This window comes from Epinephelus lanceolatus, chromosome 16 (genome assembly GCF_041903045.1).
Source record: "Epinephelus lanceolatus isolate andai-2023 chromosome 16, ASM4190304v1, whole genome shotgun sequence".
In the NCBI taxonomy this organism is placed as follows: domain Eukaryota; kingdom Metazoa; phylum Chordata; class Actinopteri; order Perciformes; family Serranidae; genus Epinephelus; species Epinephelus lanceolatus.
This window is the reverse complement of record NC_135749.1, coordinates 3,567,474-3,594,389: the sequence shown is the minus strand read 5'-3', so window position 1 is coordinate 3,594,389 and position 26,916 is coordinate 3,567,474. Positions and strand designations below refer to the sequence as shown.

Below are 26,916 nucleotides of genomic sequence, written 5' to 3'. Positions count from 1 at the left end.
CATTATTTTTACTGTCTGTGGTTACATCAGTAGAGACTGACCTCTAGTGGTGCATGCTGTGCACTACAATATATATCGCCTCAATACAGCATCTCCGTATCAGTTTAATAGAAAGAATAGCATCTGTATTTTTGATGGTTCTATAAATACCCCAGTATACCTTGATACCGCCCAAGCCTAGCTTCGACCCTGTCATACTTATTTGCGGGTTTAATTTAAAATATGATTGAACACAAGTCCTACACGGTGTTTCTTACTTATGGTGGAACTCATAGAGGTCCTGCATGTTTCCAAAGATGATGTGCTCCTTGTTGATGATTCCTGGAGGAATCTCCTCGACTCCACTGGTCATCTCCCACAGGTAGGTCTGCACGGAGACAAGAAGACGAGATTAAAATAAAAAGATTCAACAGGCTTCAGGAACGTTTCCAGATTTCACGTGAAAAGTTGTTGCACAACTCCGGCATGAAACAGGTTAACAGTGGTGGGCTGTGGAGCTGAACTCACATCCATGCACTCCCGCAGGTCTCGCACGTAGGCCTTTTCTGTCTGAATCAGCTCTGCCATGATGAACCTACACACACACACACGAAGACACACACACACAAGCACAACGTTAGTGATTGTCATACTGTCCTCGTCCACAGGATGATAAATCACCGTGCCAATAGCTCTCTGCTTCATCCATTTACACTAATGAATAATGAAAGGCTCTTGGCTCATAAAACTTTCTCGGTCATAAAGCAGCCGTGAATGACTGAAATCAGGCTCATGATTTGTGCTGCTCACATAAAATGACGCAGTCCTCTTTTTCCTGTGAGCTACATGTGGACTCATTTGTTCTCTGTTGCATCTGCACTTCTTGTGCTGGCACAGCAGAGAGGGCGCTGATGTGTGGACGAGGATAAATCACATGCACATCCTTTATGTGTGCACATTCACATTAAACTCTTACAACTATTGAGCAAGCGGTGGTTCGGTGTTGACAAGGACACAGACGGGCGCAGTAACTGAACCTGTGACCTTCGTTTAACGGATCGTCTTAGTAACCACGATGCTGCTCTGCTGTGTAGTTCGGGCACCACGCCAATCATTTAATTACACGTCCTCTGATGCAATAAAACATATTTCCAACAGGAGGATGAATGCAGAGAAAATGCTGACTGGCTACTGTTTGTTTAGTTTGTATGCTCAGCACGTTCTGTTCACAAGTGGAGCTTTTAGCTGCGCTGGCTGAATGCTGATCAGTTTTATTAGACACAACCTTGTGCACTTTTTAATCTGCGAAATTATTCTGACGAGCAATTTCATAACCATTTATATGTTCTGACAAAGCATATCTAAACAGTTATTCTGATGACATCTCTTCGACATAAACAGGATATAGATGACATACTCCTTTCTGCGAGCCGACTTGCGTTTCTCCTCATTCAGCTCATGAGCAGCATCCCGCAGCTTGACCTCTGACCCTGGAGCCGTGGCTGGGATGATGTCCAGCTGGAGATCCTTACTCTGTCGCAGACGGGGAGAAAATATTAAGTGATTTAAAGGGATAGTTCAGACTTTTTTTTAAGTGGGGTTATCTTCATAGTTAGTGTATCACCCACAGTCGATGTCGGTCAGCAGTTTGAAGAAGCAGGCTGGTGTCCGATACTGAGCTAAACAATGTGCTGCTGTTTTAGCCAACTAAAAAAAATCCATACCAGTTTATGTGTATGCTATACTGAGAGTATTTTCATAACTATACCTTCCTGTCAGACGGCACGTCCTGACAGGGGCGCTGTTAACGTCTTCAGTTCCCCATCTGTGCTCTCGTCCACGCCACCAGACTCCATTGAGAAAAACATTAATTTTAGCTCGCTGAACACAGGAGCTGCTGGTCTACTGCTGCTTCGATCAGTTAGTTAGTTTGTGTTTCGGTGTGACTTAAGTGAATCCGAAGTAACCGTTTTATGCGCCAAAGTCACACAAGAACAAAAACAAAACAACTGTTCGAGGCAGCAGTAGACGAGCAGCTCCTGTGTTTGGTGATGTTAAATCACTGTTTTTCTCAATGGAGTCTGGCTTTGAAGAGATTAATATGACGACTTCATTTGAACTGTCTGACAGCAGGGTGAAGCAGTGAAAATACTCTCAATATAGCCTACACTTGATTAGCAGTGCTGTGCTGACCCCTCCACAGCAGCACATTGCTCAGCTTCCATGTCTGACTCCAGCCTGCTTCTCCAAACTAAAGACTGCTGACTAACATCTACTGTATGTAACATACTGTCAATAGTTAAGTACTCCAAACAGCCCCACTTTAAAAGATGTAAGCAAACCCTTTAAGAGACAGGCAGAATATAAACTTGCTGGTTTTCTACACCTGTAATCTGCACGCATGGGAGAAGTTTGCCTCGAGGTTGGAAACCTTTTTATTTTAACCTGAACAATCTTCTTCCTGAACCTAAACCTGAAGGCAAACTTCCCCCAGCAGCTGAAATCTATCAAGACACACGACCACTTACCGCCTTGTTAGAGTCCGAGGAGATGCCGAGGGCTTTCTCCAGGCTGCAGCGGTACTTGTCCATGCGCAGGGAGAAGTCTCGGTAGCGTTTGTCCACGGCCGTCACCCATTTCTTGATCTCCCCGGCGTGACTGTGGCCTTTCTCGCAGAAGCCGTCAGCCAGCTGGATCAGCAGCTTCACGCGCTCCTTCGTTTGCTGAAGGAGAGGGAGAAGAGAGTGTTTGATGCACTCACACAAAGTGACATGTTTGTTTATGTTTGTGTGTGTGTGTGAGACACCAACCTTGGCTGTGATGTGGAAGTCCTCGTGCTCCTTCAGCAGCTCCTGCGTGTGGTGGATACTCGAGCCAGTGGAGGTGTGTGTGGATAGGTAAAACTCCCCAGTGTCGTGAATCCACTCCAGAGCCTGAAAACACACAAACACACAGGATACAGGTGTTGTCAGATCACATGAATTCATATGTGTTTAGTAAAATGAATCTTAAGTTGACCTGAACTAAACTGTGTGTGTGTGCATCATGTACCTGTTTGGCACTGCGCTCAAACACCACGTACTGCTGACACTGGTCCAGCCGTCGTTTCCTCATCGTCCAGAAGTGGAGAACACGATTCTCTCTCTGCAGCAGCTCATTGAGGATGTCTGAACACAAAAGGAACACAGAAGACACTCAGGATTCAGGTGTTCAGCTCCTAAATACCCCCTAACTCTAGAGATTTAATCAGAGTCCTGGAAACGTAACAAGAACTTCAGTTCAAGTGCTTTTCTGCCTTTGGACATGTCGTGGTGCTCTCATTACTGTCGCTGGATCACATGCAGTTTTTGAAATATACTATGACATATCACCATTACAGCAACATGGTTTTGCAGCCTCTTAAAAAATATTACAAGAAGTCATTGTCTACTAATCCACTTAAACAGGTTACTTCACCTGCAAAATGACCATTTGTTTATTAGACTCATATGTAACAGTGACAGTTAACACTCAGTACGTTTCCAGTCACAGTGAAGTGGAGCTACGGTTACGGCGCGACTAGGTCATTTAACTGGCCTACTGTCCTTGTCCCAGTATACAAGCACAGGAGGGGAATCCATTTATTGAGCCAAGTATGTGCGACTCCTCTATGATAGGTGGAGATATGCCCCCTTTCAGCTTGTTAGTATTGGACCTTTTTCCTGTTGACCTATTACGTCACAGACCAAACAATGGACAAACAAGTTAGCTACGGTTAGCTAGCAGCTAACTGGTACCATGGTGGACAACTTTACAGCTCTGTACATTTGGTCCGTCCAAAAAGTCACGGCTCTGGATGTAGATTTCTCCATGTTGTTACCGGCTTCTTCTTCTCTTACACATTTAATGCTATTGGACTTCCATGCAGGAGGAATTCAACTCCTGTGTTAGTCCGACTTTGAGGAATCCAGTTTAGTATGATTTCAGTCAGACTAACATGATCAACTTTTCTGTTTTTATCAGACTGAATATTTAGAGAAGAAGGGAAGGATATCTGTCGGCTGTGATTGGCTTGTAACCTGACTCCTGTCTGACTGCTGAGTGTGGACACTTCCTGTGTCTGTCCTTTCAAATTAAATTCCCACATGGTCCCGTCAAATAGGTTTGGATGTATCGATATCTGAATTGGTTATCGGCCAAATTAGCTGTTATATATTGGCAGAAAATCGCACATCCCTAACTTAAAAAAAAACATCACTTCTAACAACCTGTTTCCTGATACTTACTTTTAACCTGCTGTTCTGGAGCTTTGACGTGACTCAGCATCCCCGGCATGTTGACGCTGTTCCTGTGCATGTACTTGAGGAAGACGTCCGCGTTTCTTCTGGCCAGAGTGCACGCCTGATGGAAACATTAACACACTGTGATCAGAGATGTAACACGATACTATGTCGAGGTGTCTGTATGACTTTGTTGCAGGTTACCTTGAGGAAGGCTTCCTTCTGCTCCAGGTGTTTACTGATCATGGGGCTGACGTGGTCTGTTTCACAGTTTGGTCCCAGTTTGTCGGCTCCTCCGCACCAGTCCTCCTCTCTCTTGTACTCCTGCTCCAGGCTCTCCAGCACACTGCAGACCTGTTGGGACAGAAACACTTCATCATCCAGGAAAGACGCTCAGTTGTTTATTTTGTGTAGTTTTTGGTACAAGATGAGTCAAACTGAAAGCTGAGCTGTCAGTGGGGTCTCCTACCTGCTCAGAGGTCTTGTAGAAGGCCACTGAGGCATTGACCAGCTTGAGCCTGTCCTCCATTTTCAGCATGAGCTGCTGCCAGTGGGAGGCCACGCTCTCTGCACAGTCTCGGATCAGGTCCATGTCATAGTGGTTCGCCTGGAGCAGAGCCTCGGCCTTCTGCTGCACCTGCAGGGCACTCTGGTGGGTTTTCTGCAGGGAGGGAAGAGGTGGAGAGAGGACGGGGTTAGGAAGACCAAAACAATGAGCAACTGTATAAAAGATAACGGAGGGGGAAACTGATGGGATGAACAAGCTCCGTCTCACCTCGATGGCGTGTTGGAACTGTTCGTGTTCCCTCTGCAGCTGTTCAGCTTCCTGTAGGGAGCTGGCTGTTATTAGACCAGCATTCAGCATCGACTCGCCGTTACGAATCCAACCCAGGACCTGAGTAAACGGAGGACAGCTGTCAACAAATGTCAACACTCCAACGCTATCCAGTCCCTCCAGGATTTCACCGGCTGTTTCTGGGATTGTTACAACCTGAAGTGCTGTTTTTATGGCAGCTTTTCTTAAAACTTGTAACTCATGCTGCAAAGTTTTTAAGTGTTTCTTTGCAATGACATTGTAGGTGCGAGTGAAAAATGCAAACGCTGTGATTTTCTGTGTGTAGTTAATTAAAAAACAATGGCAACTTGTTCCAGTGAGAATAAAACCTCATTGTTCAGAGTCTGTGATTTATACTGTGCTAATATTACCACGAACACACCTTGATTCTTTCAGCATGTACAACATGGATTCAACAGCTTCTGTCATGGTGCTCTGTCAGGTCTGTTGTCAACATGTTTCAGCCATTCTCCAGGTGTGTTTGCAGTAGTAAAGTGTCGTCAGTTAATGTCTTTAGTGGGATTTTTACGATACTTCTACTCTTACGCACACGGCTTATCGATCCGGTACCTTAACTGTACTCTTATCAGTTCTTTTGGAGGTTTTTTAAATAGAAAAAATAAGAGTTTGCATGTTCTCCCCGTGTCAGCGTGGGTTCTCTCCGGGCACTCCGGCTTCCTCCCACAGTCCAAAGACATGCAGATTGGGGACTAGGTTAACTGATAACTCTAAATTGTCCGTAGGTGTGAATGTGAGTGTGAATGGTTGTCTGTCTCTATGTGTCAGCCCTGTGATAGTCTGGCGACCTGTCCAGGGTGAACCCTGCCTCTCGCCCAATGTCAGCTGGGATAGGCTCCAGCCCCCCCGCGACCCTCAAGAGGATGAAGCCGTTAGAAAATGAATGAATGAATGAAAAGAACAGAATTAACATTGCTTCATTTTCTGTGTATATTAGCACAGTATATAAATCAACATTCTGCTACAGCACTGTTTAGATTTCAATTTTTGCCTCAGAGGCTTTACAGCATACAACATCCCTCTGTCCTCAGACCCTCACATGGATAAGGAAAAAGTCTCTAGAAATAAATGGTAGAAACCTCAGCGACCTGAATAAATTACGATTACAGACTATAACATACCCGAGATGGACGGAGTAACGGAAGATGAACTACAAGCTAGGCGGTCAAAAACAGTGCATTTCTCCACCTGTATGTGATGACCTTTTGATAGATGTTTTGAAAAGTTGATCATGTTTCTGCTCTCACATGCAAAGGAGTTGTTGAACTCGTGGCAACAAGCAGTATCCTCATCAACTCTTGTGAAGAATAACCATACTTTGGAGCGTTTTGCTCTCTTTGCCATTGCCACGGAGAGCAGGGCCTGTGTGTGTGTGTGTGTGTGTGTGTGTGTGTGTGTGTGTGTGTGTGGCCCCGCCCCTCACACATGCAACAGGCTGTGAGGCTCCGACACACAGAGAGCTTTCCTCTGGACTGAACAACAAAAATGCATCAGTGACAAATGTCTGCATCTTATTGCAAATTAGAAACATATCTTCTGAATTTCTCTAATACCGATAGCAAAACCGTTAACGTCAGCGCTTATTAACACTACGGTCTTTAATAATTCGGCCCCGGGGACCTTTTAATACCAGGTTTTGGTACCCATACATAGTTTTTAGTTTGTGCTCCACCACCATGTTACACATGGTGCAAAACATCTTCAACAACATCAGGGAATTTCCTTGCACAATCTTTAGCAGTAAAGTGGATGTAAAACATTCGCACGTCTGCAAGTTTACAACCAGAAACAAGAAAGTGAGTTTGGTGATGGTGTGTAAGGGACTGCTGTGATTGATGACACTCATGGGAGACTGTGATGAGTGCTCAAATTTGCAGAGGGGTTGTGGTGATTGGACAAAATTGCAACGTCCTGCAGAATTTACACTGATTCGCTGAATTAGCATTATTTGTTGCCACTGCAACATCGCACCATCCTGGAGGGGCTGACTGTTGTTGTCTCCTTTTTTAAGAACTTGCAGATATCCTGTACACTGTAGTTGCAAAATCGTGGCCTGCAGATGGCGCCTTGTCACAGGTATGTGAGTGTGTGTCTTACCTGTTTGACTTCAGCCTGCAGATGTCTCAGCTGGACGCACTGCTCCAGGTGCCTGCGGTGCTGCTCAGCCGCCAGGTCCAGTTCTTGCTGCTTCTCGTGGAGAAACTCCAGCAGATCCTGAACCCGTGTTGCCATGTCGACGTCCCGGTCGCACAGCAGCTCCACGCCTGGAGGCGAGACGCACAGAGGCATTAGCTTTGGATGGATGCTGCAGCTCTGAGTTGAGCCTGCCAAAGCTCATCATTAACTTCAGATGCTTTTATCCCTGACACTTTTAATTACTGCTAACATCTGTATTAGTCTTGCAAAGCAGATTCACCTCCATGCTAACAACTTCTCTGTGATAATATCATCAGCATGTTTCAGTACACGTGACATGATGTAACCATTCTTTGTGCTGTGTTAGAGAGCACCTATTAGCATGTGAGATCACAGGTGAGTTATTATGGTTGGTGAGTGGGTGCCTCTCATCACAAACACTGACCGAATCCGACCCGCGACACCTACACAGTATCAATATCAAACTAATGTAGCCAACACAGAGATGTGCGCAGCAGCAACAGTGAGCATGAGCTGCATCCTTCTTTAACCCTCTGATGGCTGAGGTGGTGAACAGGTGACAAACTTCTCCTCTACTTCACAGCATGTGAGATTCAGAGAACTGTTTAAGACCTCTGAATGTCTGGAAACAATTCTTCCAGATGACAAAGCAAACTGCAGCATAAAGGAAATCAACTGACCGACTGCAGTGTGTTCTGTTCTTTCACCCTGAGTCTGGGTGGCGAACTCACCAGAGGCCTGGACTTCATTGACGTACTGCAGCAGCTCCTGTCCCTGGTGGATGACATCGAAGGTGAGGTTGTTCATGGTCAGGGCCTTGTCAGCGTGGTGCTGCAGCCTCTGCTCGGCCAGCGTCAGGTCCTCCGTGTCGAAATCATTCATCTGACCCGTCAGCTCCTCGTTCCATGACTCCAGGTCAGAGATGATCTGAGGAAGGACAGCAAGAGTCCACTTTCAGAGGCCACATACATCAGGAGTATTTGTTCCCAATGCTGAAAGGACACTGGAACTGGAGCTACAGACTACAGTAGAGTGTAATACAGTGAGCATGTAGCGCTAAGCTAGCTCAGGGCAAACAACAGTTTCACTGGTCACTCAAGCAGACTCACATCGATGGCGTCCCTCTCGAAGATACGGAGCTGCAGGAAGAGCTCCAGTTTGATCTTCCTCTCCTGAAAGAGCTCCTCCATCTGGGCCTGGGCCTCGTCCAGCTGCTGCAGGACGCTCTCGATGTGGTTGATGGAGCTGTTGTGGGGCGTCTTGTTGCTGGAGATGGCCGAGTCCCTGAAAGAGAAACACACAATTAAGCAATGAGCGGCGAGAGGCAGCGCTGTGCTCTTTAAAAAAAACAGCCATAAAGACACAGTCGGGCACGACGCCAAGCAAACTTAGCTGCTCTGAAAACTGCTGCAGAGCACAGCCTGCAGGGCCTTATTCAGCTGTTACATAGCAATGCAGTGGATTTTTTTAAACGGTTATTTAATTTGAACTGTGGAAAGTTTCTGCCTGAATAAAGCCAACACAGTTTTCACCATTTTCAAGACTGAATTTTGCAGACTGACTTTTTATGATAAGATTTTCAAACCTCGTTTCCTCCTCTGTCTCGGTCCCACACTGTCTTTAACATTCTGTGTGTCTTACACTGATTTTTTAGTAACATGTATATACACAGATTAAATAGAGAAATGACACAATATATAAATAGTAACAAAGGGAGAAGTGAAATGAGTGTAGGCAGAATGTATGAATTCTATTTAAAAACTAATGCTGGTCTTAAAACCAAACAATTTCACTGTCGCAGACACATTTCCATCGTCAGAATAAAACCATGAGAGCTTTTACTCAGTGGTTGCTCCCTTGATCTCAATCGATTAATGTAAGGTGATCATAAAACTCAGTCTGAGACGTTCCAACATGTTTAATATCATCTCAAGTTTTAGTCTTGGCTTGTGCAAATACTGAAGTTCAATGACGACGATGACACTGTCAACAGCCAATAGCTGCGCTCTCTCCAGCACCAAACAGGAAGCAGCAAACCGGGTAGACAGTTAACATGAAGCGGACTCTGGGGAGGCGCAAGAACATGAACATGTCTCTCTTTTCTGAAACTGGTGGAGTTGTAGCGTGAACAAGAGTCTGTTTTTATTCCAGCATGTATCTGATCCACCAACCAGCACTTATTTTAGGGAGAAATCTTATTTTTGAAGCGTTTCATCTCTCGTTCCCACGGTCTCCTCTCACTGAAATAGCACAGCTAACCAACAGAGGCTGAGGCCATGAAATTTAAAGCTTGTACACATACACAGTTTATCTTTATGGATTATACTGATGCCAAATTAACAAGAGCACTGTCGACATATGTTGTGTTTTTAGATCTATGTGTTTTTGTAGACACGTAAGAAAGTGATAGTATTTTATATTTCTTTAAGGGAGTTTCATCATCAATCAATCAACCCATGCTGACACAGGGAGAACATGTAAAATCCACACAGACAGACAAGTGACACGGTGGTGTAGGGGAGCCCGTCTGTGCAGAGTTCTATGCAGACTGAGCTGCATGTGTGTACACAATATCACCATAATCTAACACATCACAGTAGATTGAATAATTGTCCTTCTATTGTCTGAAGAGTTTGGTGTGATATTTTCACCAGGAGCAGGATGGGAAATAATCTCTAAAAGAATCCAGTTGTCATCTGGCAAGTAGTGACTCTGCAACGTCCCCAGTCTTTGTAAAATCTTAAAAGTGTGAGACTTAAAAACTCGCACTGACTTTAGATGTGGGACGGTGTCAGACTTTAGTCTTTTAAAAGTCCTTCCAGTCTTCTAGTACAAAGGAGGCGTACACTGACATCCTGTACAAATGTTCCTTCAAATCAGGTCACATCATTTATAGAATGAATCTTAAGATGTATTTCAACCTTAATTTATCTGCCAGAAAGTACAGGATTTGGGGCAGTCCCACAAAAAAATAAGGATCACATCCTTTCCAGCAAAATTCCAAATTATTTCTTATAATATATAATTATATTTTACAACTAACGATTCAGTGTTGTTCTGGATATCAGATAGCGCTGCTTCTTTCTCTTGTCCTATGAAAGTGAAACGGGTCATACAGATTCTGATTCATCAATCTGACAGATGCACACATGACGCATGACGCATGAACGTGCAGACACCAGTGAGTTAACGAGGTAACGTATGAGTAAGCAAAGACAGCGGAGGTCAGACAGATTCTGATTGACTTCAGGTTGATTATTCAGCGTGACGGATACACTCCCACACTTAAATGTGCATTCATGAACACACATGTGCGCGCGCACACACACACACACACACACACACAGCAGAGTGTCGCAGTGTCGTACACACACATGAGTTACAGTTGCCTCCCGGGGAGAGTGCCACACAATTAGACACGCGCTTATAAAAGCAGCATCTCTTAAAAAAGCATCTCTTATGTAAGAAATCAGTACGGAGCTGATACACCGGGGAGAGAGGGACGGAGAGAAGGAGAGAAAACAGGGAGGATGAAGAGGGACTGGAACATCCTCTGTGTAAAAATAGAGCTGGAGACTGAGGGTCAACTGCTTCCACCTCTCCAACACCTCCTCCCATCCTCTCTGCTGTCTTGTTTTGGGCGTCATGCGTCTCACTACTGTCTTTTCAAAATGACACTAACTGTTCATTGCATATATTTACATATTCACACACATTTCTGTTCCAGATCTGCTCATGACTAAATGACCCTGCTGAAGCTCCAAGGACTAAAAGAAGACCATTATGTAACTTAAAATGTTGATGCACCCTTTTTCTTATGTTGTCACTAATTTCTCTTTTCGACATTCATGGCTTGGCTTGGTTTGGTTTGATTTGGTTTGGTTTGGACCATCAGCCCGGCACAACAGGGCTACCTTCTTGAAGGTGTGTCTTTAACTGATGACGGCTCGTCTTGAGTGATGGCGTTTAACAGCAGCGGGCTGATCCACAGCTTAAGTCCCCTGTTAGTTTTGCTCCCTGTGTTTTTCCACAGCAGGGCAGGTAAGCTTTTGGAAGGTCCATTTCTGACGCAGCTTGGCGTGACACAGCGTGTCTAAACTGGTAATGGGGGCCATGTATGTCCTGCACCCCCGTGACCCCCACCAGGATGAGGTTGCGGAAAATAAATTAAAAAATGATGGATTCATGTTCAGATTTATTCAATTTCTGGGGGAAAAAAGCTAAATTAAACTTAAATTATCAAACAATAATTTGGCGGCCCCCCTGCAGTAACTCTGAGGACCTCCTGCAGGTCATGGTCCCCTTGTTGAAGACCGCGTATTTAAAGGATTGGTTGGTTTTATTTTAGTTTATTGGTTTTTACTCTCTTGTTGTCTGATTCAACCAATTCTAGTTTTGCAGATTGCGTTCAACTGCCTTCGGATTTACATCAGAAGTGAAACTGAGGCTGGTTTCAGATCAGACACAATCAGACAAGGAGTACCACATTTAGTTTTGTTTTCAATATCGTGGTTTTGATCTGGTTCCACTTCTAGTTTTACAAAACGGACAAGAGAAGGAGAACGCAGCAATAGTTACTGTGCACGTGTCCACTCACTTTTAAAACAAGAAAATACACACATACAGGATGGAGCTTCATTACACAGATGCCTCCCATGTGCTGTAGGGGTCTCATTTGTCCTTAACGCTTGGCACTGGTTTCATTTGTAGTCAGACGCATTAATGTGTACCTGAGCTGCTGGATGAGATCCTCTCCCTCCTTGATGACGTTGACGGTGACCTGCAGCGTGGTCTGCTGCTGCTGGCCGAAGCGTTTGATCAGATCCTGGACGGCCTCCACCGATTCGGCGTAAACGTCGTCCAGCAGCTCCTTCTGGAGGTCCTCCAGCCATGTCCACAGCTGCAGGAGCACAGTCATTAGTATGATGGATATTTCATTACACAATGTGTGTAAAATTTCAAAATTAAAACACATCACTCATGCATTGAAGCGCTTGCTGGTGTGCAGCTCTCAAACTTCTCATATATCCTCATGTATGAAGTGAGGACGGAGAAATGTTGATCTGAATGTGACTAACTTTATAAAAGCCATTTTATCTGGTAATTATTTCCCTCTTGCTCAGAGAGCGCTGTGAAAGCTCTCATCCACACAAACACACAGCCCACCATCCACTTCAGCGTTACGTCACCCTCCCTGCCTACCTCTTTGACGTGCGTGTGGAAGGCGACAGACATGTCCAGCAGGACTTTGCGCTGCTCCACGCGGCGAACAAAGTCTTGGATTCTGTCTTCGAGCTGGTGGGCGGCCTGGTAGATCTCCTCTGGGTCGCACTCTCCCGTCTGGGCAAGCTGCTCGGCCGCCTCCAGCAGCTTGTCTGCATTGGTGTACGTATTCTACGCCGCGGCCGGGGATGGAGAAAGAGAGATGAATTAACCCAGGAAGACGATATAATGCAAGTAAAACATATTGTGAAGAAGAGCGGAAAGAGAGAAGAGGCACAGAGTGAATGACAAACAGGATATGTAGAAGACGTGTGCACTGATAGAGTCAGTGATAGTAGAGCTGTGCAGAGATAACTGGTGAGAGGAAATGGAGACAGAGAGTGGGTGAAGGTGATGTAAAGAGGAAGAGAAAGACACTGCAGAAACAAACGTTACAGCTGATATTAATATTTTCTGGTTAAAGCTGGTCAGAGCTGATATTCTGGGCAAGTGTTCTACACAGGTTTGTGCGTTTTTAGCGATGATGCAGCAGGATCCTTTACATGAGTAAAGGTGGCAATATTTTTTTGCTGTACTAAATTATAATAGGGGTGAAAGGAGGCCGGTACAGTCCGGTACTCTGTAACACTCAAGGGTTCTGTGGTGTGATGTCATGTGACCCAAGTATATTCAGCACACCTGTGAGTGTTCATATGAGTCTGTTGAGCCAACCTGAAGAAGCCACGGGCGAAACGCGTTGTTCGCTTTTAATAAAATCACAGTAATTCAGTGTGCGCTGGTTTATGTTGAAGATTTTATACATTGAAAAATATTTGATGTCTCCATCTGCTGCTGGGCCGTCACGATAAGAGTGTGCATGCATAATATGATGTTAATTCCACTACAGAGGAGAATTAATGATCACTAAAATTAGGTGGGGGAAAAAGGGATATATCGATATCAAGTTATCGGCCAAATGACTTGGTATATATCGGCACATTGGATATCTGATATCTGCAAAAAACAACATCGTGCATCCCTAAATTTCACTGGAAAAAAATATCTAGTGAATTCACTCTTATGCACCTTGGGTATGGAACAATCTTAAGAATTATCTGAAATTAGAAACACTTATATCCATCGATGAATGTGACATGTGCTTGTAAGAGGTTCACACATTTCTGCAATGCTTACACTTTCTTTACATAGCTGCTATCCCAACACCACCATCATGGATCTGTCTTGTCTTATTTACAAATACTTGCACACAACTTGCCAGTAAATGAAAACCCAAAGTTCAAAACCTTAAATACAGTATAAAGCCTCTACTTACGCAACAGCAGCAGCTGAGAAGCGTCACTGACGCAGCTGATGAGCAGGTTAACATGAACAGATCATTGAAACACTGAGAACCAGCTGATTTATAGTTGTGTCACAGCTGATTCTAATATAACCACAGATACAACCAGGGGTTGAATTCTGTCAGTTACACAAACATCAGCAGTAAAAAGGGACTTTTTGGGTTGATTTTGTTCAAAGTGAAAACAACAACAAAGAGGAGCAGAGAAAATTACATCGGAATGAGGAAGCAGCTGAACCAGGGCGTTCTGAAACTGGGACTCTTTGTGTTTTTCCCCTTCTTTGACTTTTTTTTGTACTGTACTTACTGTATTTTATTTGTGCACATTTAGAACCAGAGGTCATGTATGTTGGATTTTTTTGTGGCAACATCTTCATGCTGCTAATAAGCTTTTACTGCAGTAATTCTGTCACTTAGTGCTGTTTCTACCGTGGGCTTCATTCTGTAACGTAAGAGGACTCTAAGTTTGATAGCGTGTTGCTGAAATTGCACACATTTGATGAAATGTTGAGTGTTTACAGTGAGAGGAAACTGGATGATAAAAAACAGCAGACTTCATATTGTCTATTGCTGTGGTTCCCAACTGGTGGGTCTTGGTCCAGAAGTGGGTCACATGTCTACTCTGAATGGACCGCAAGTGACTTGCAAACATGTTAAGTTTATTGAAGTGCATTTAATCTCCAGCACAGACCTTTAAGAACCGTTTGTGACTAAAGGACAGCTGCTTGACAGAGACAGAAAACTAGGTTGACACATGGCCAAACGTATTACACTGTGTGGACCTTGAGCTGGTGACTAAGGAGAAATCTGGACCTCATGGCTGCACCATGGGAACCATTGGTGTATTGTACACAGGTACATGAAAAGCAATGCAGTGAAGTATTTTGAAAGTGGCTGTGCTGTGATTGACTCTGTTTTCCTCTGTGATAGAAAAACTGTGTAGTGTTTGAAAGATTTACTTTATACCGAGTTGGCTTTGCAGTATTTTAAAAGAGTCAGTGTATGGAGAGATTTTTGCATTTTGAAATGCAGAGTTGGTATTTAAAGAAGTATTTCATTGCTGGAAAGATGAACTTCTTATAAAATTGGGCTGCTGATACAGTTAGAAAGGCGCAAATACTTTTGAAACTGGTTCTTAATGACCAGAGAAAACTGAGAAAAAGGGCAGCAGCGTTCACTTTGAGTCAAGAGGAAGAAACCTACGATTTCCAAAAGGCCAATAAATGCTCCCGCTGGTGGGTCACGTCATACGCACTCCTCCGTTTGACACGTCTGGTAACAAATGATCTCGTACAACAGTTAAAACAGTAAGCTGAAACATTTGAGGTGAGAAACAGGCGACTCAGTGAATCTTGGTTTAAATTTTACCGTTTGATCTCAGTTTTTTCAGCCTCTATTTTCACTATACAAGAAACAGTACGGCTCCGTCTTCCTGATTCACAAACTCTCGCTGTAACAGCTAAACAGGGCACTAAAATATGTTTCTGGAAACATTTTAGGTGAAAACGTGGCTGTGCGGCAACAGGATCAACTCTGTCAGAAAACTCTGTCAGATGACGTGCTATTTGTTATCTGCGTGCAGGGATATCTAGGCACGAGTTAGATGGAGGGCCACAGTTCATTTATACATATTACTCACATGGTTGTGACATAAAGCTGAATAAAAGTGCGGAATTATCTATTTAATGAACAACATGAGATTTTGAGCCGGAAATTAAGTATTTGGCTGATTGTGTGATGCAGGTGTGAATAAGAAAAGTATATTCAGTAGAAGTAACTGACTGAATGTTTGTTCATGTGACTGTAATAAAAGTATTAGTGGTGGTTGACACTCGCTGCAGACTGTGTGCTATTCTAACATGAGGAAATACCTCTAACAGCTTAAACCTGGTGGAGAGTGAGAGTTACAGGAACAGAACCGAGCTACCTGTGCAACTTCCTCAAAGTCCTCGTGCCGTTTCTGTAGAGCCCGGGCTCGATGGAGGGACTTTCCCACACCTGTGTGTTTGCTGAGGAAGGCCTCGCCGTGGTTTTCTATCCAGTCCAGCACCTGTGCAGAGACACATCACATGCCCACAAAGTGAGACAGGCACTAGGAAAACACAGCCACAAGGGGGCGCTCTAAGGTGGTAGATGAGCCCCAAGTGTTGATGATAATCAAATGAGTGTGTAAGAGAAGAGGAATGACAGAAATAATGATCAGTATTTTATGAGGCGTCACACTGAGCCTCTCTCGCTCACACTCCTCTCCCTGCACTCTGTCCTTCATGCCATGAACGGCTGAACAGCATCTGCATGGACATATGACCCACTTCAGTTGCCATAGCAACAGTTGCCATGTCGACACGCTCAGGAATGCCCAGGATTTTTTGGACAGTATGCAACTGTATTATCATAGCGGACCATTTGACGATGCCACGCTCATTATGCTCGTTCTGGAGCCTTCGTTCTGCACAGAGCACTTCCATTACAGACTTTTATCCAATGTTCCTTTCCACTCGTACGCACGATGAGTGAAAACACACACTTCCAGCATCTTGCTCAAGGACATTTTGAAAGGAAACATGGCTGGTGCGGAGATCAAACCCTCCATTAAGAGAAGAATTCTTCTAACCAGTCGAGTACCCTGCTATTTTCAAATTACTGTCTAACCCTCTCGATGCTGTCCTGAAAAAACTGCCAATTAAGTTTGGTTGTGGAAATACCACGTGTTCCAACAAACGTGTGTGTGCATATAAACAAAAACATGTAAAGAGCATATCAGAGATGTGGTCTCAAGTCATGTGACTTAATAATGTTAATAATAATGCATCTTATTTATAGGAGCCTTTCAAAGCACTCAAGGACACCTTTTAAGACACAGCTAAAAAAGGCAGGCAGCAATGTATCCATAGACCAAAAACTAAAGCAATTCAGTGATATACAATTATAAGTTAAAAAAAATGAGTAGACAATAATTATAAATATTAGGTAAAAATCATCATCATAAAGTCATCATCAGTGTATGTCACCATTAAATCAGACCAAATACGGCAGCTTGAAAAGTGTGTTTTCAGACGGGATTTGAAGGTGGAAAGGAGTCAATATTGCAAATGTCGTGGGAAAGAGACTTCAAAAGGCAGGTGGCAGAACGGCTGACGGCTCTAGAACCCATGGTGTTCAAGCAGGCAGATGGTGATGTGAGTTAGATTGCAGAAGAGGATCTAAGAGTATGGGAGGGTGTGAAGATATGAAGGAGTTCAGACAGGTACGACGGGCTTGATTATGAAGCGCCTTAAAAGTGAGAAGCAGAATCTTGAAATTGATGCGATATTTAACAAAGGAGACCAAAGGGGACAGAACTGCGATAATCAATACGAGACGTAACCAAAGCGTGAACGAGGATATCAGCGCTCTGAGGTGTGACGGGCAAAATAATTAATATCCTCCTGAGACCCTGTGTCCTCATATGAGAACATCACATTGTGGGTTTGCTGCACCTTATACTTCATTCTACCTAACTTAGACCTGCTGTCCTTGTTCGTGGACACTTTTTTGTGCCATCTACTGGCAGTAAGAGCAAAATACACTGACAAAAACAAGATGGCAGCCATCTCTGCCAAGTCAGTGAGAGCTGCAGCTGATCCCGACACAAAATTGGACAAGGCCCAAAACCTGATCACATGTTATGGCTGAAACTTTATTTATTATTAATAAAGTTTGTAGTTTGACATGGCAACAACTTTGACCAATTTTAGCAACAGGAACAAGCTGAGACGCCGTTAATGAGAAAGTATTCTACTGAAGACACTGAAACTTTATTATCGTCTCGTTTGAGGACGTTGGGACTTAGTTGTTGTTGACAATGTTTAGGTTTTTATACTTATCAGGTCCTACTGATCCCAAACAGCTGGAAAAAATTAAAAATGTATGCCAAACAAAAGTTCAAGTCTCAGGAGGATATTTTGTAGATGAAAGTTTGCAGACTGAGTAACATTATTTATGTTCGACTCAAAGGACGGTATGCTGTCCAGGATGACACACAGACTCTTAACCAGAGGAGAGGGATGGACGGAAACTACGCAGTTCAGCCTCAGTCTCTGCTGACCAATGACTCATGACTTTACTTGAACATGAGCCATTGGACTTGACAATACTTGCTACCTTCCAAAGCCTAAAGATTTTAAGTATGTTCTTTACAAAGTGTGCCACAAACAATTTCCTTTCAGTTCCTGAATCTGTAAACATCAACACTTTGTTCCCAGCAAGTCGACACCCAGATTCACTTTGTTTGATCCGATCCGACAGCTTCCAATCAAGGTGGAGGAGAGAACCGTGAAGAGCTAGCTTTATGTTACTGAGCGCCAGTCTGAAAAAAATTATACCAAAGAAAATTTAATTTGTGCACAAACACTATTCCATGGTCAACAAAAAAAAACTGCAGTGTGCAAAAGCATGCAGGATGAAAATTACAGGCTGAGACGCAACAACTTCCAACTTCAATCGACATTTGAAGTCACACAAAGAACGGTGAGGTGGGGCTAATGTTAACATGGATAGCATGCTAACGTCACCTTCACAGCCAAGTAGCTTCTTAACAAACGTGTTTTAACAAATAAATAAAAATTAAAAAAGTAAAAAAAAAAAGTAAAAGTAAAAGTAAAAGTAAATTAAAATTGTAAATTAATATATTATCAGTCTGTTGTTAAAATGGGATAATGTTTGGTGAAGAGTGCATTATGACTTGTTAAGGACATGAAACTCAAAGTTTAGGACTTGGGACTTGACTTGGGGCTTGAGTCCATTATATATAGAGTGTGTATATGTGTATGTGTGTGTGTGTGTGTGTGTGTGTGTGTGTGTGTGTGTACCTGCTGGACGTCCTGTTGAAACACACACAGCTGCAGACGTTGGTGCAGCCGCACTTTGCGGTGTTGCCAGATGTTCTCCAGCTGTCTCTGGTGATGCAGCACCTCGTGGATGATGTCCAGGACGTGGTGCACGGCCTTGGAGTAGTTTGCCGATGCTGTCAGCGAGTCGGCACTGCCCGGGGTCAAAGGTCGCTGCAGCTTGTCCAACAGGGCTTTGCCATCTTGGCTCACCTGAGGAACAGTTAGGAAATAAGTTAGTGTATTTTTTTAACTCACAACTACGACACAAATATATAAGAATGAATGAAAATAAAAGGCACAACAATAAAAAGTATGATGACATAAACCTGCTCTGTATTGACGTTCACCTAGAAATAAAAACATTATTTAAATGCCACACAGGCAGCAAAGTGAGGGGATAATTTCCTGAGCACACGCACTTCAGATGTGACATTTAGACACTTTTAAGGGAAGTGATAACTAAAAGAGCCAAAAGGAGGAATTAGTCAGAAACAAAAATAGTTATTTTTTTGCACAGTGCAGCTGCTATTCCTTTAACACTGTCAGTGTAACAGAGGTTATTTATTTTAAATTCAATATGAAGTACAGAAGAGAACTGTGTAATTCTTCCCCCAACAATATGAGAGCTTTATTTTCCAGCGTGTGTGAAAGTAAAATTAATTTTAAAGTTTATATTCCACTAGTAGGTGACAACAAAACTAACTGTGACTCTAGTAAGTGTATTGAAACTTAAATAGTGAGGATTGTTGCTGCAAATTATGGTTGTTTTCTCCACTTAACTGTTTTGATAAATGTAGACAGAGTGTATTGTTACCTCAGAGTAGGCAGCAGTGATGTGTTCATACAGGCCCTGGTGGTGGTGGATGGCGTCTTCAAGGTCTTGCAGCTCGGAGGGCAGATCCACCTCGCCGCAGGCCTTACACCACGAGTCCACGTTACTCATGTACTGCAGGGGAACAAACACACGTTTAAACAAACTGCCACTCAGATGTAAAACATTTCTCACGAGTCAGCAGGAGTCACATGGACGTCACATACACCAGAGCGAACAAGAAATGACCTGAGGAGCATTTTTAAACTGTTACTGAGCTTAAAGACGAGGAAATGTCTTTAAGTATGAACACAGGCTGTCTTTAAGCTTTCTGAGCAGAGTTATGCACGGCTGAGTGTGCTGCTCATTGGCCTGTGGTGACTCCCTAGAACTTTGAGTACACCCCTGTGGGAGGGGAGAAAAACAAAACAATCAGCGAGGCGAGCCTCAGAGCAACATCAGAAATTAAAGTGAGCTCACTGTTGCCTTTCAAACATCTCTCCCATGATAACTGGAGTAAGGTACATGAGTAGAACCAAGATTTAAAGCAAGTATGTGTGGAGGAGAAAAGGTTGGGGTGAAACCTCTGGAAACAAAAAGCTGTTTCTATTTCAGCTCACAAACATGAAAGGCTGGTCTGATGACGGCAACATTCCAGGTCGGAAAAGTCGTACCACCCATGTTCCCTCGTTGGGATTCTGCTTGTGTGCTTTTTCAGGCCATGAATCATTCCATAGTGTCCGCCTAATGAGCGCAGACAGAAATAACAGCAGATAACAAATGCCTTATTTACATGCTGCATATGTGTATGTAAATATATGTTAATGTAATGCATATGTGAGGCTTTATAGATTTAATGAGGCCAAATGGGTGTTTCACTACCCAGAGACTGTGTGCACACGTGTCCGTGTGCCTCCACTGAGATAGTGAAGGTCAACACCTCATCAGTGTGTTGTTCTGGATTCAGTTCTCACCATACCTGAAAGACTTCTCTAGTATCTGTACTTTAAATATGAAGCTACAGCAGCCAGTTAGCTTAGCTTAGCTTAGCGCTACTCTTGACTAGGTGCAGCTACTTCCTAAAGTCCTATGCGTGAATTAGCATTTGCGAATATTAACTTCATGTTTACTTCCATTCAATGCGAGCAGGGGGGCAAATAAAACATTCACTTAGAGTTGCAAAGCAAATTTGCATCTTTGCATCAGGTGCAGTTCAACTTTGGTGAACTTCATTGCAGCCTCAACCAACAGCAAAGACATATATGGGGAGGAGACACTGATTGTTGCTTCGTTTAACCAACACTACAAAATATATCGGCCATGAAAGACACCAAGTGCCCCACATGAGAGATGCTGCCTCGCTGGCAGCGAGTTAGGAAAAATGCACGGATTGTAAGAAGTGGAAAATGTACAATTAACATCACATTTTGTGGTATTTATTAGTTAGCTAGCTAACATTAGCTAGCATGCTAGCGTTTCGTTTGCGTGACACTGAGCATTGCCCACATTCAGCACGCGTATCGCCTCCGCAGTTGTCTGATATCTGACAGAGTTGTCAGTTCATTACATCTGGAACTTTGTGGAGTGAGCGGATTCAAAGGCAACTGTTGCTGGGTCGTCCAGTAATTGTAGGATCAGCAATTTGATCCCCGACTCCTCCAGTCCACACGTTAAAGTATCCTTGGGCAAGATACTGAAACCCGAATTGCTGAATGTCTGGAAAACTGAGCAGCAAGTGGCACCCTGAACAGCAGCCTCAACCACCAGCGTGTGAATGTGTGATATAAAAGAGCTTTGAGTGGCTGGAAGACTAGAAAGGTGCTTTCCAAGTCCAAGTCCATTTACCAAAGGTCTGGACCCAGGCAACCTCAGCAGGCGATGGTCTTTCACCTGCATTGGAGCATGTGTGCCTAACACTCAGGGCACCCAGAGCGCAGAAACACAAGGTGCATAGCAACGCAAAAACACCGTGCAAGAGGCTTTATTCTCATTAAAAACGATTACTAAAACACGTCCTGTGTGATCAGGGCCATCGTTCTTCGTTCTTTTGTTTCTGGCTCACCTGGTCACATTTCTGGTGGAAACTGGCCGACATCTCCAACAGCGTGCTGCGTTCATCCAGCGCGGCAGCAAAGGCCTTCCACTCCTGCTCCAGCTGGCCTGAGATCTGCTTGATCTGCTGGGAGGCGTAGTGACCCGACTCCAGCAGCCGGTTGCCCACTGACATGATGCGGTTGATGTTCACGTACACATTCTACACAGTGGGACAGGGAGAGACAGAAAGAGACGAGAAAGAGACGCCTGATCAGGGGGTTGTGGGTAAATTGAGCACCTGAAACTGGGTGAAAAAGAAATCAAAGAAATTCAGGAGCCAAGCTTGAGAGAAGAATAAATAAAGCACAGCAGGTAGAAACAGCAGAGACTGAGGCGAGCGCTATCGAACTGTCGCCATCGTTTCTCATGGAGGACAGAAACTCTGGCGGCTGGATTGATTCCTCCTCTCAATGGTTTCATAATGGTTACGTAAGGCTGACTGTGGATAAAGAATAGGATTACTTAATACCTGGTTGTGCTGCTGCTGCGAACATGCAGAAAATGTGTGAGTGCGCACACACACACACACACACAGACTGCTCCAAACCAACACTCAAACACAGTGCTAAAAGCTGATGCTAAGTGCAATAACTATATGATTACAGAGTGCAGGGCATGGACTTGATAGTCCAAGTGGGATGAAGAGCATTACCTCCTGCTGCGAGTGTGTGTGTGTGTGTGTCTTACCATGCAGTTCATAGCGAAGTGGTTGTGCTGGGTTTGCAGCTCGATGGCGTGGGGGTGGTTATTGCCAATCTCCGTGTAGCCTGCCAGGAACAAACCCTTGTTGTGCATGATCCAGTCAAACATCTGAGAATGACAGAACAGACACGGAGAGAAATGATGTTAGCCGAATGACAACATATACACACCAGGTACGGGTTCACCATTAACTTTCACAGATCACTGCAGGAGCAGGTAAAAACAAACAGCTGGCACTTAGCCGTGTGGGTAGACCTGAGAGTGTTTGTGTTCTGCTGCAGTGTGAGGATAGTTGTCATTTTTCCAGGCCAGAATATAGAGAAATGGACCGCCTCTATTAAGAGTATCCTCTCAGGCTCTCCTAGAGAACAAACTCGTGGCCTATGGTGTCCTAGCAACAAGCTCCTACGACTGCAGTGTATCCAAGACTGCAGCTCTCTCTGTTGCTGCAACCTGCTATTTTATTCTACTCACTCAAACATGGATCCCTGAATTTCTCCCTCCGTCTCTTTCTATTTTGTGCTGCAGCTGTCATCACCTGAGCTGTCTGGTGGCAGCCAGAGTCGGTGGCTTTGTACCTGCATAAGCTCTCCTCCATCTTCCTGTCTCTCATCCTGGGATGCGGCGGAGGGTAAAGCCATTCACTTTATTTGAGGGATAAAGTTTAAGCTGCTGTTTAAGGGCCAGAATAAAAAGCATGTGACTCCATGAGCTCGACATAAACAGCATAAATCAATGCCGCTCTGTCGGTGTAATTAAGTTTTTGTTTGTATTGGCAGTTGCCTGCCCTACAGTTATCACCAACAGATGTTATAGATTACCGCTACATCACCGCTCATGCTGAATGATACCGACCTTTTCTGCGTCCTGTTCGAACAGGCGCAGCTGGAAGCACTGGTCCAGCTGGAGCTTGCGAACGTGCCAGGCCTGGTGGAGGTGCTGTCGGGTGGAGTGCAGTTTGTCCAGCAGCTGGGTGATCCGCGGCACCAGGCCCTGGGTGTCGGCGTTGCACATCCCGCCACTGCTGCTGCTGCTGCCACCGCTGCCGCCGCTGCTGCTGCCGTTACGATTGGAGAAGGACTCGCTGCTCTGGATTCGCTGGAGCAACCTGGAGATGGATGAATGTGTGTTTTAATGTCAAGGCTGCAGCGCTCATGTGATGGGGTTTGCTGTGAATGCATCACTCATCAAAGCTTTGCATCTGCGTAAATCTGTTGTTTGAGAATATTTGTATTACACAGACAGATATCACATCGACAGGAGATACAGTTAACAACCATTTCCACGCTGATGTTACATTTAGATTCAAGCATGACAGGAATTATAGTTGTGCGTCAGCTCCATACAGATCCTTTGCCGTAGCCTACACACGTGGTCTGGGCTGTTGTGAGCATTTACACCTGTGCACAGTGTGTCTGTGTCACTCTGAAGTTACATTTTAAAAACTCCTGGTCTCTGTGAAATGCTGTAAAGTTCAGTTGATTCAAAACACACATTAAACATGACCTAACACCTAAGTACGCAAATTGACCTCACTGTAACTTGCAAGATTCACAACATGCTAACATTATTAGCACAAACCTATAGTATTTTACAGTGTATAAACTAGCCTAGTGGCTAGGGGAATAATATCACGATAACGATATTCTTGACAATATGACAAGTGAGTAAAAATAACATCAGAAATAAAACAGAATTGCAACAAAATCATGTAGTTTCACAGTTTGCTTCAAATATTCAGTAAAAACTAAACTGATGTCTCATTTCTTTAGTTTGTGAACAACAACAGTAACTCAGAGTGAGATTCAGATTCTGTTACAATATTAATAGTTCAACTAAATCAAATCTGCCACTAATTACACATTTAAACAGCTCCCAAATAGATAAACTGTCCCCTGGGATCTATATATATATAAATCAACAGCTGATTTCCTTCTTTGAGTAAAATCCTAAATGATTGAGTTGTTTTTTCCACCTGGACCTTTATGCTCTGCCATTTCTCCTCTAACCATCAGCTGTAACCTGTGACAGGCTGTTATGATACAGTCACATATATGGAGTTTATTCACGTAGGTTTCCATCAGCAAAGGTTTGTGACAGAATCAGAGAGGAGAGGGAGAGACGCTGTGCTGCTGCCAGAGGAGCCGCTGAATGAGTTCCCTCTGAGCGCTAAGAGAAGGAAAACATTCAGGACGCCACAGTTTATTCCACACTACTGAAGCTGCTCCTCTTTTTACTGGAACCACCAAGGAGTCGCTGATCATTTCACTTTCAGACATGCTTGTTGATATCATATTGAAAATAATACCAGTATTATTGTTAACGATATGAGATGGCACACCCCTACCAGCAGCTAGCAAACTTTTCCTCTACTCATATGAAGCCAGAAACAACAGCAACATTTAACAATGGCTGCATTACAACTCACAAAGTTCACCAACAAAACAACTGTCTTCAACCAAACAGGGTTTCCTCACAAATCAATATGCTACCATTATATGCATAAGTCTACGGCATTTTACATTTGCATAAATTTGCCGAACAGCTAGCAAAGTTTTTCTCTGCGTCAAGTGTTAATAGTTGCTCCGAATGACTACACTTGAAGGCGGGTGAAAAGCCAACCTTCGTAGAAGCGGGGAGACACATCATCATGATAGATATGGGCATAAAGGCCAAATAGATGGAAAAACATTCAGAAGAAGGTGATGACAGGTTCAGGCCTTTGCTCTCTGTTCAGTTAAAACATAAAAGCGACAACTGACCTCTGACCCTCAGTGTCCAGCTCCTCTATCGGGGCCTTTATGACTTTCTTCTTCAGCGTGGCATGTTCTTCTATCATCCGCCGGGCTCCTTCCAGGTCCTGCGGGAAGTCTTTCCTCGACACGGTTTCTTGCATCTCCTCTAGTCGAGCCAGCATTTGGGTGGCGTGACCAGAGAACTCCTCAAACGCCACGCGCACCTGGATATAAACACAGGGAAACACCTGAGTCAGGCGGTGTACGATTGTGAATGTGACAGAATGTAACTCTGGTTTCATGCCCTGCTCTCTGTTCACTGAGCGCAGCTCCTCTCTAGATTTTCAGATCAGACAGAGAGGCTTGAGTGACAGGACGCGTTTGTCGATCTCACCTCTATCCACTCTTCATGGTTGTAGTCCAGGCTGCCGTCAAAGTCCGCCGTCAGCTGGGAGGGGTCAACGACCTTCGTCAGGCCCTCTAATGACACCATGGTGGTCTAGAGAGCAGAGGTGGAGGAGTAGCAGTCGAGAAAGAGAGAGAGAGGGATTGAGAGGGGTTAAAACGGATTTAGGTTAATTTCAGTCAATTGAGTGCAAAATGCTTCTAATCTCTCCTCTGCTCCCGCTGCATTTATTTACTGCCATCTTGTGCTGTTGAAGATTTAGTTATTTAGAGAAGACGTGACTGACCAACCCCTAAACCTGCAACACAGGATTTACTCATGACAGCAGAGCAGCAGGAAAGCTGTGTAATTAATAACTAAATACATCAATGGCGCGACTTAAGCACATTTTATCCTCCGTATCCTGCCAGTTCAGCAGCTTTATGATACCACAGGACAGTGGTTCCCAACTGGCCGAGCAACGGGGTCCAGGTTTCTCTGTAGTCGTCAGCTCAAGGTCCACACTGTGCAATATATTCAGTGTCATACCTACATTTGAACATGTCGTCAAGCTAGTTTGCTGTCTCTGTCTCTACAGCAGGAAACAGCACTTGAAAATAAAAGCTCTGTGCAGAAAATTCTTTGTATTTCAAAATAAAATGTGTTTCTTACAAACTCGACCTGTTCTCGAGTCACTTGCGGTCCATTTTGAAAGGACCGCGACCCAACAGTTGGGAACCACTACTGCCATGGGATATTTAAAAAGGAGCCAACCAAGAAACTCAACATCTCCTCTTTTCATCACAGACCCAACGCTCCAGCACCCACGACACGTTGTATTTTGTGACTTCTAAACTCAGAGTGAAACACATAAACACCTTGGCACAGTTTTTTCTCTTTGATCGCCTCTGGTCGTCCTTCACTTCAGAGTTAAGTGAAATTCAAATCCTCTCCGTGCAGCAATTGCCGTTACAATATCAGTTTCAGAGATACAGTAAGGAAATGTCTCCCTGTTTGGTTTTAGTGCCTCTGTGTTTCTGCTAAGCCACCTCCGCACAACACCCCCACACACATGGCCGGAGATGGATTGAGACAGAGCGATAGCTAGATAGCTTTGTGTAGGCCAAACAATGCAGAGACACACTGTTGTCCTTGGGTAAGAAAGCACAGCGGCTCCTGCCAGGGGAAAATACTGATATAGCCATGTTCTCTATTGTTGTTCAACTTAATTGATTTGTACTCTGTTGAATGGTGAGGGTGAGAATCGTTCAGAGCTGATGGGAACCATCTTTCTCCCACTGAACTGTGGAGCACTTTATCAGCAAGCAAAAATGGAGGCTGCGGTCGGCCCTCCGCGCTCCGGCTCGCCCCTTCTTTTTATCCCGGAGAGAAACGTGTCTCGTCTCTGCTTTTCATTTCACCGAGCCAGGAGAGAATCCTCGATCCACACTTGGAGACAAACACACACTCGCTACAGTAACACTTGATTGGTGGTGTGAATGCTGGAC

General features: G+C 44.2%; 1 protein-coding gene across 9 annotated transcripts in view; it reads right to left on the bottom strand.

Moving 5' to 3' along the window:
* The window catches only part of LOC117263895 (triple functional domain protein), a 109,693-nt gene that overhangs the window by 25,000 nt on the left and 57,777 nt on the right, over positions 1-26,916 (bottom strand). For all 9 annotated transcript variants that reach the window (XM_033637611.2, XM_078175488.1, XM_033637612.2 and 6 more), the window contains exons 6-28: positions 25,418-25,522; positions 25,051-25,247; positions 23,144-23,396; positions 22,274-22,396; positions 21,555-21,746; positions 19,496-19,627; positions 18,661-18,891; positions 15,738-15,860; positions 12,451-12,642; positions 11,979-12,148; positions 8,358-8,532; positions 7,980-8,175; positions 7,189-7,355; positions 5,014-5,133; positions 4,708-4,899; positions 4,443-4,592; positions 4,245-4,359; positions 3,031-3,146; positions 2,790-2,912; positions 2,508-2,702; positions 1,397-1,512; positions 508-574; positions 258-367 (exon numbers count right to left, since the gene is read on the bottom strand). In XM_033637611.2, coding sequence (XP_033493502.1) covers positions 258-367; positions 508-574; positions 1,397-1,512; positions 2,508-2,702; positions 2,790-2,912; positions 3,031-3,146; positions 4,245-4,359; positions 4,443-4,592; positions 4,708-4,899; positions 5,014-5,133; positions 7,189-7,355; positions 7,980-8,175; positions 8,358-8,532; positions 11,979-12,148; positions 12,451-12,642; positions 15,738-15,860; positions 18,661-18,891; positions 19,496-19,627; positions 21,555-21,746; positions 22,274-22,396; positions 23,144-23,396; positions 25,051-25,247; positions 25,418-25,522 — 3,560 coding nt within the window. The remainder of the gene's footprint in view (positions 1-257; positions 368-507; positions 575-1,396; positions 1,513-2,507; positions 2,703-2,789; positions 2,913-3,030; positions 3,147-4,244; positions 4,360-4,442; positions 4,593-4,707; positions 4,900-5,013; positions 5,134-7,188; positions 7,356-7,979; positions 8,176-8,357; positions 8,533-11,978; positions 12,149-12,450; positions 12,643-15,737; positions 15,861-18,660; positions 18,892-19,495; positions 19,628-21,554; positions 21,747-22,273; positions 22,397-23,143; positions 23,397-25,050; positions 25,248-25,417; positions 25,523-26,916) is intronic.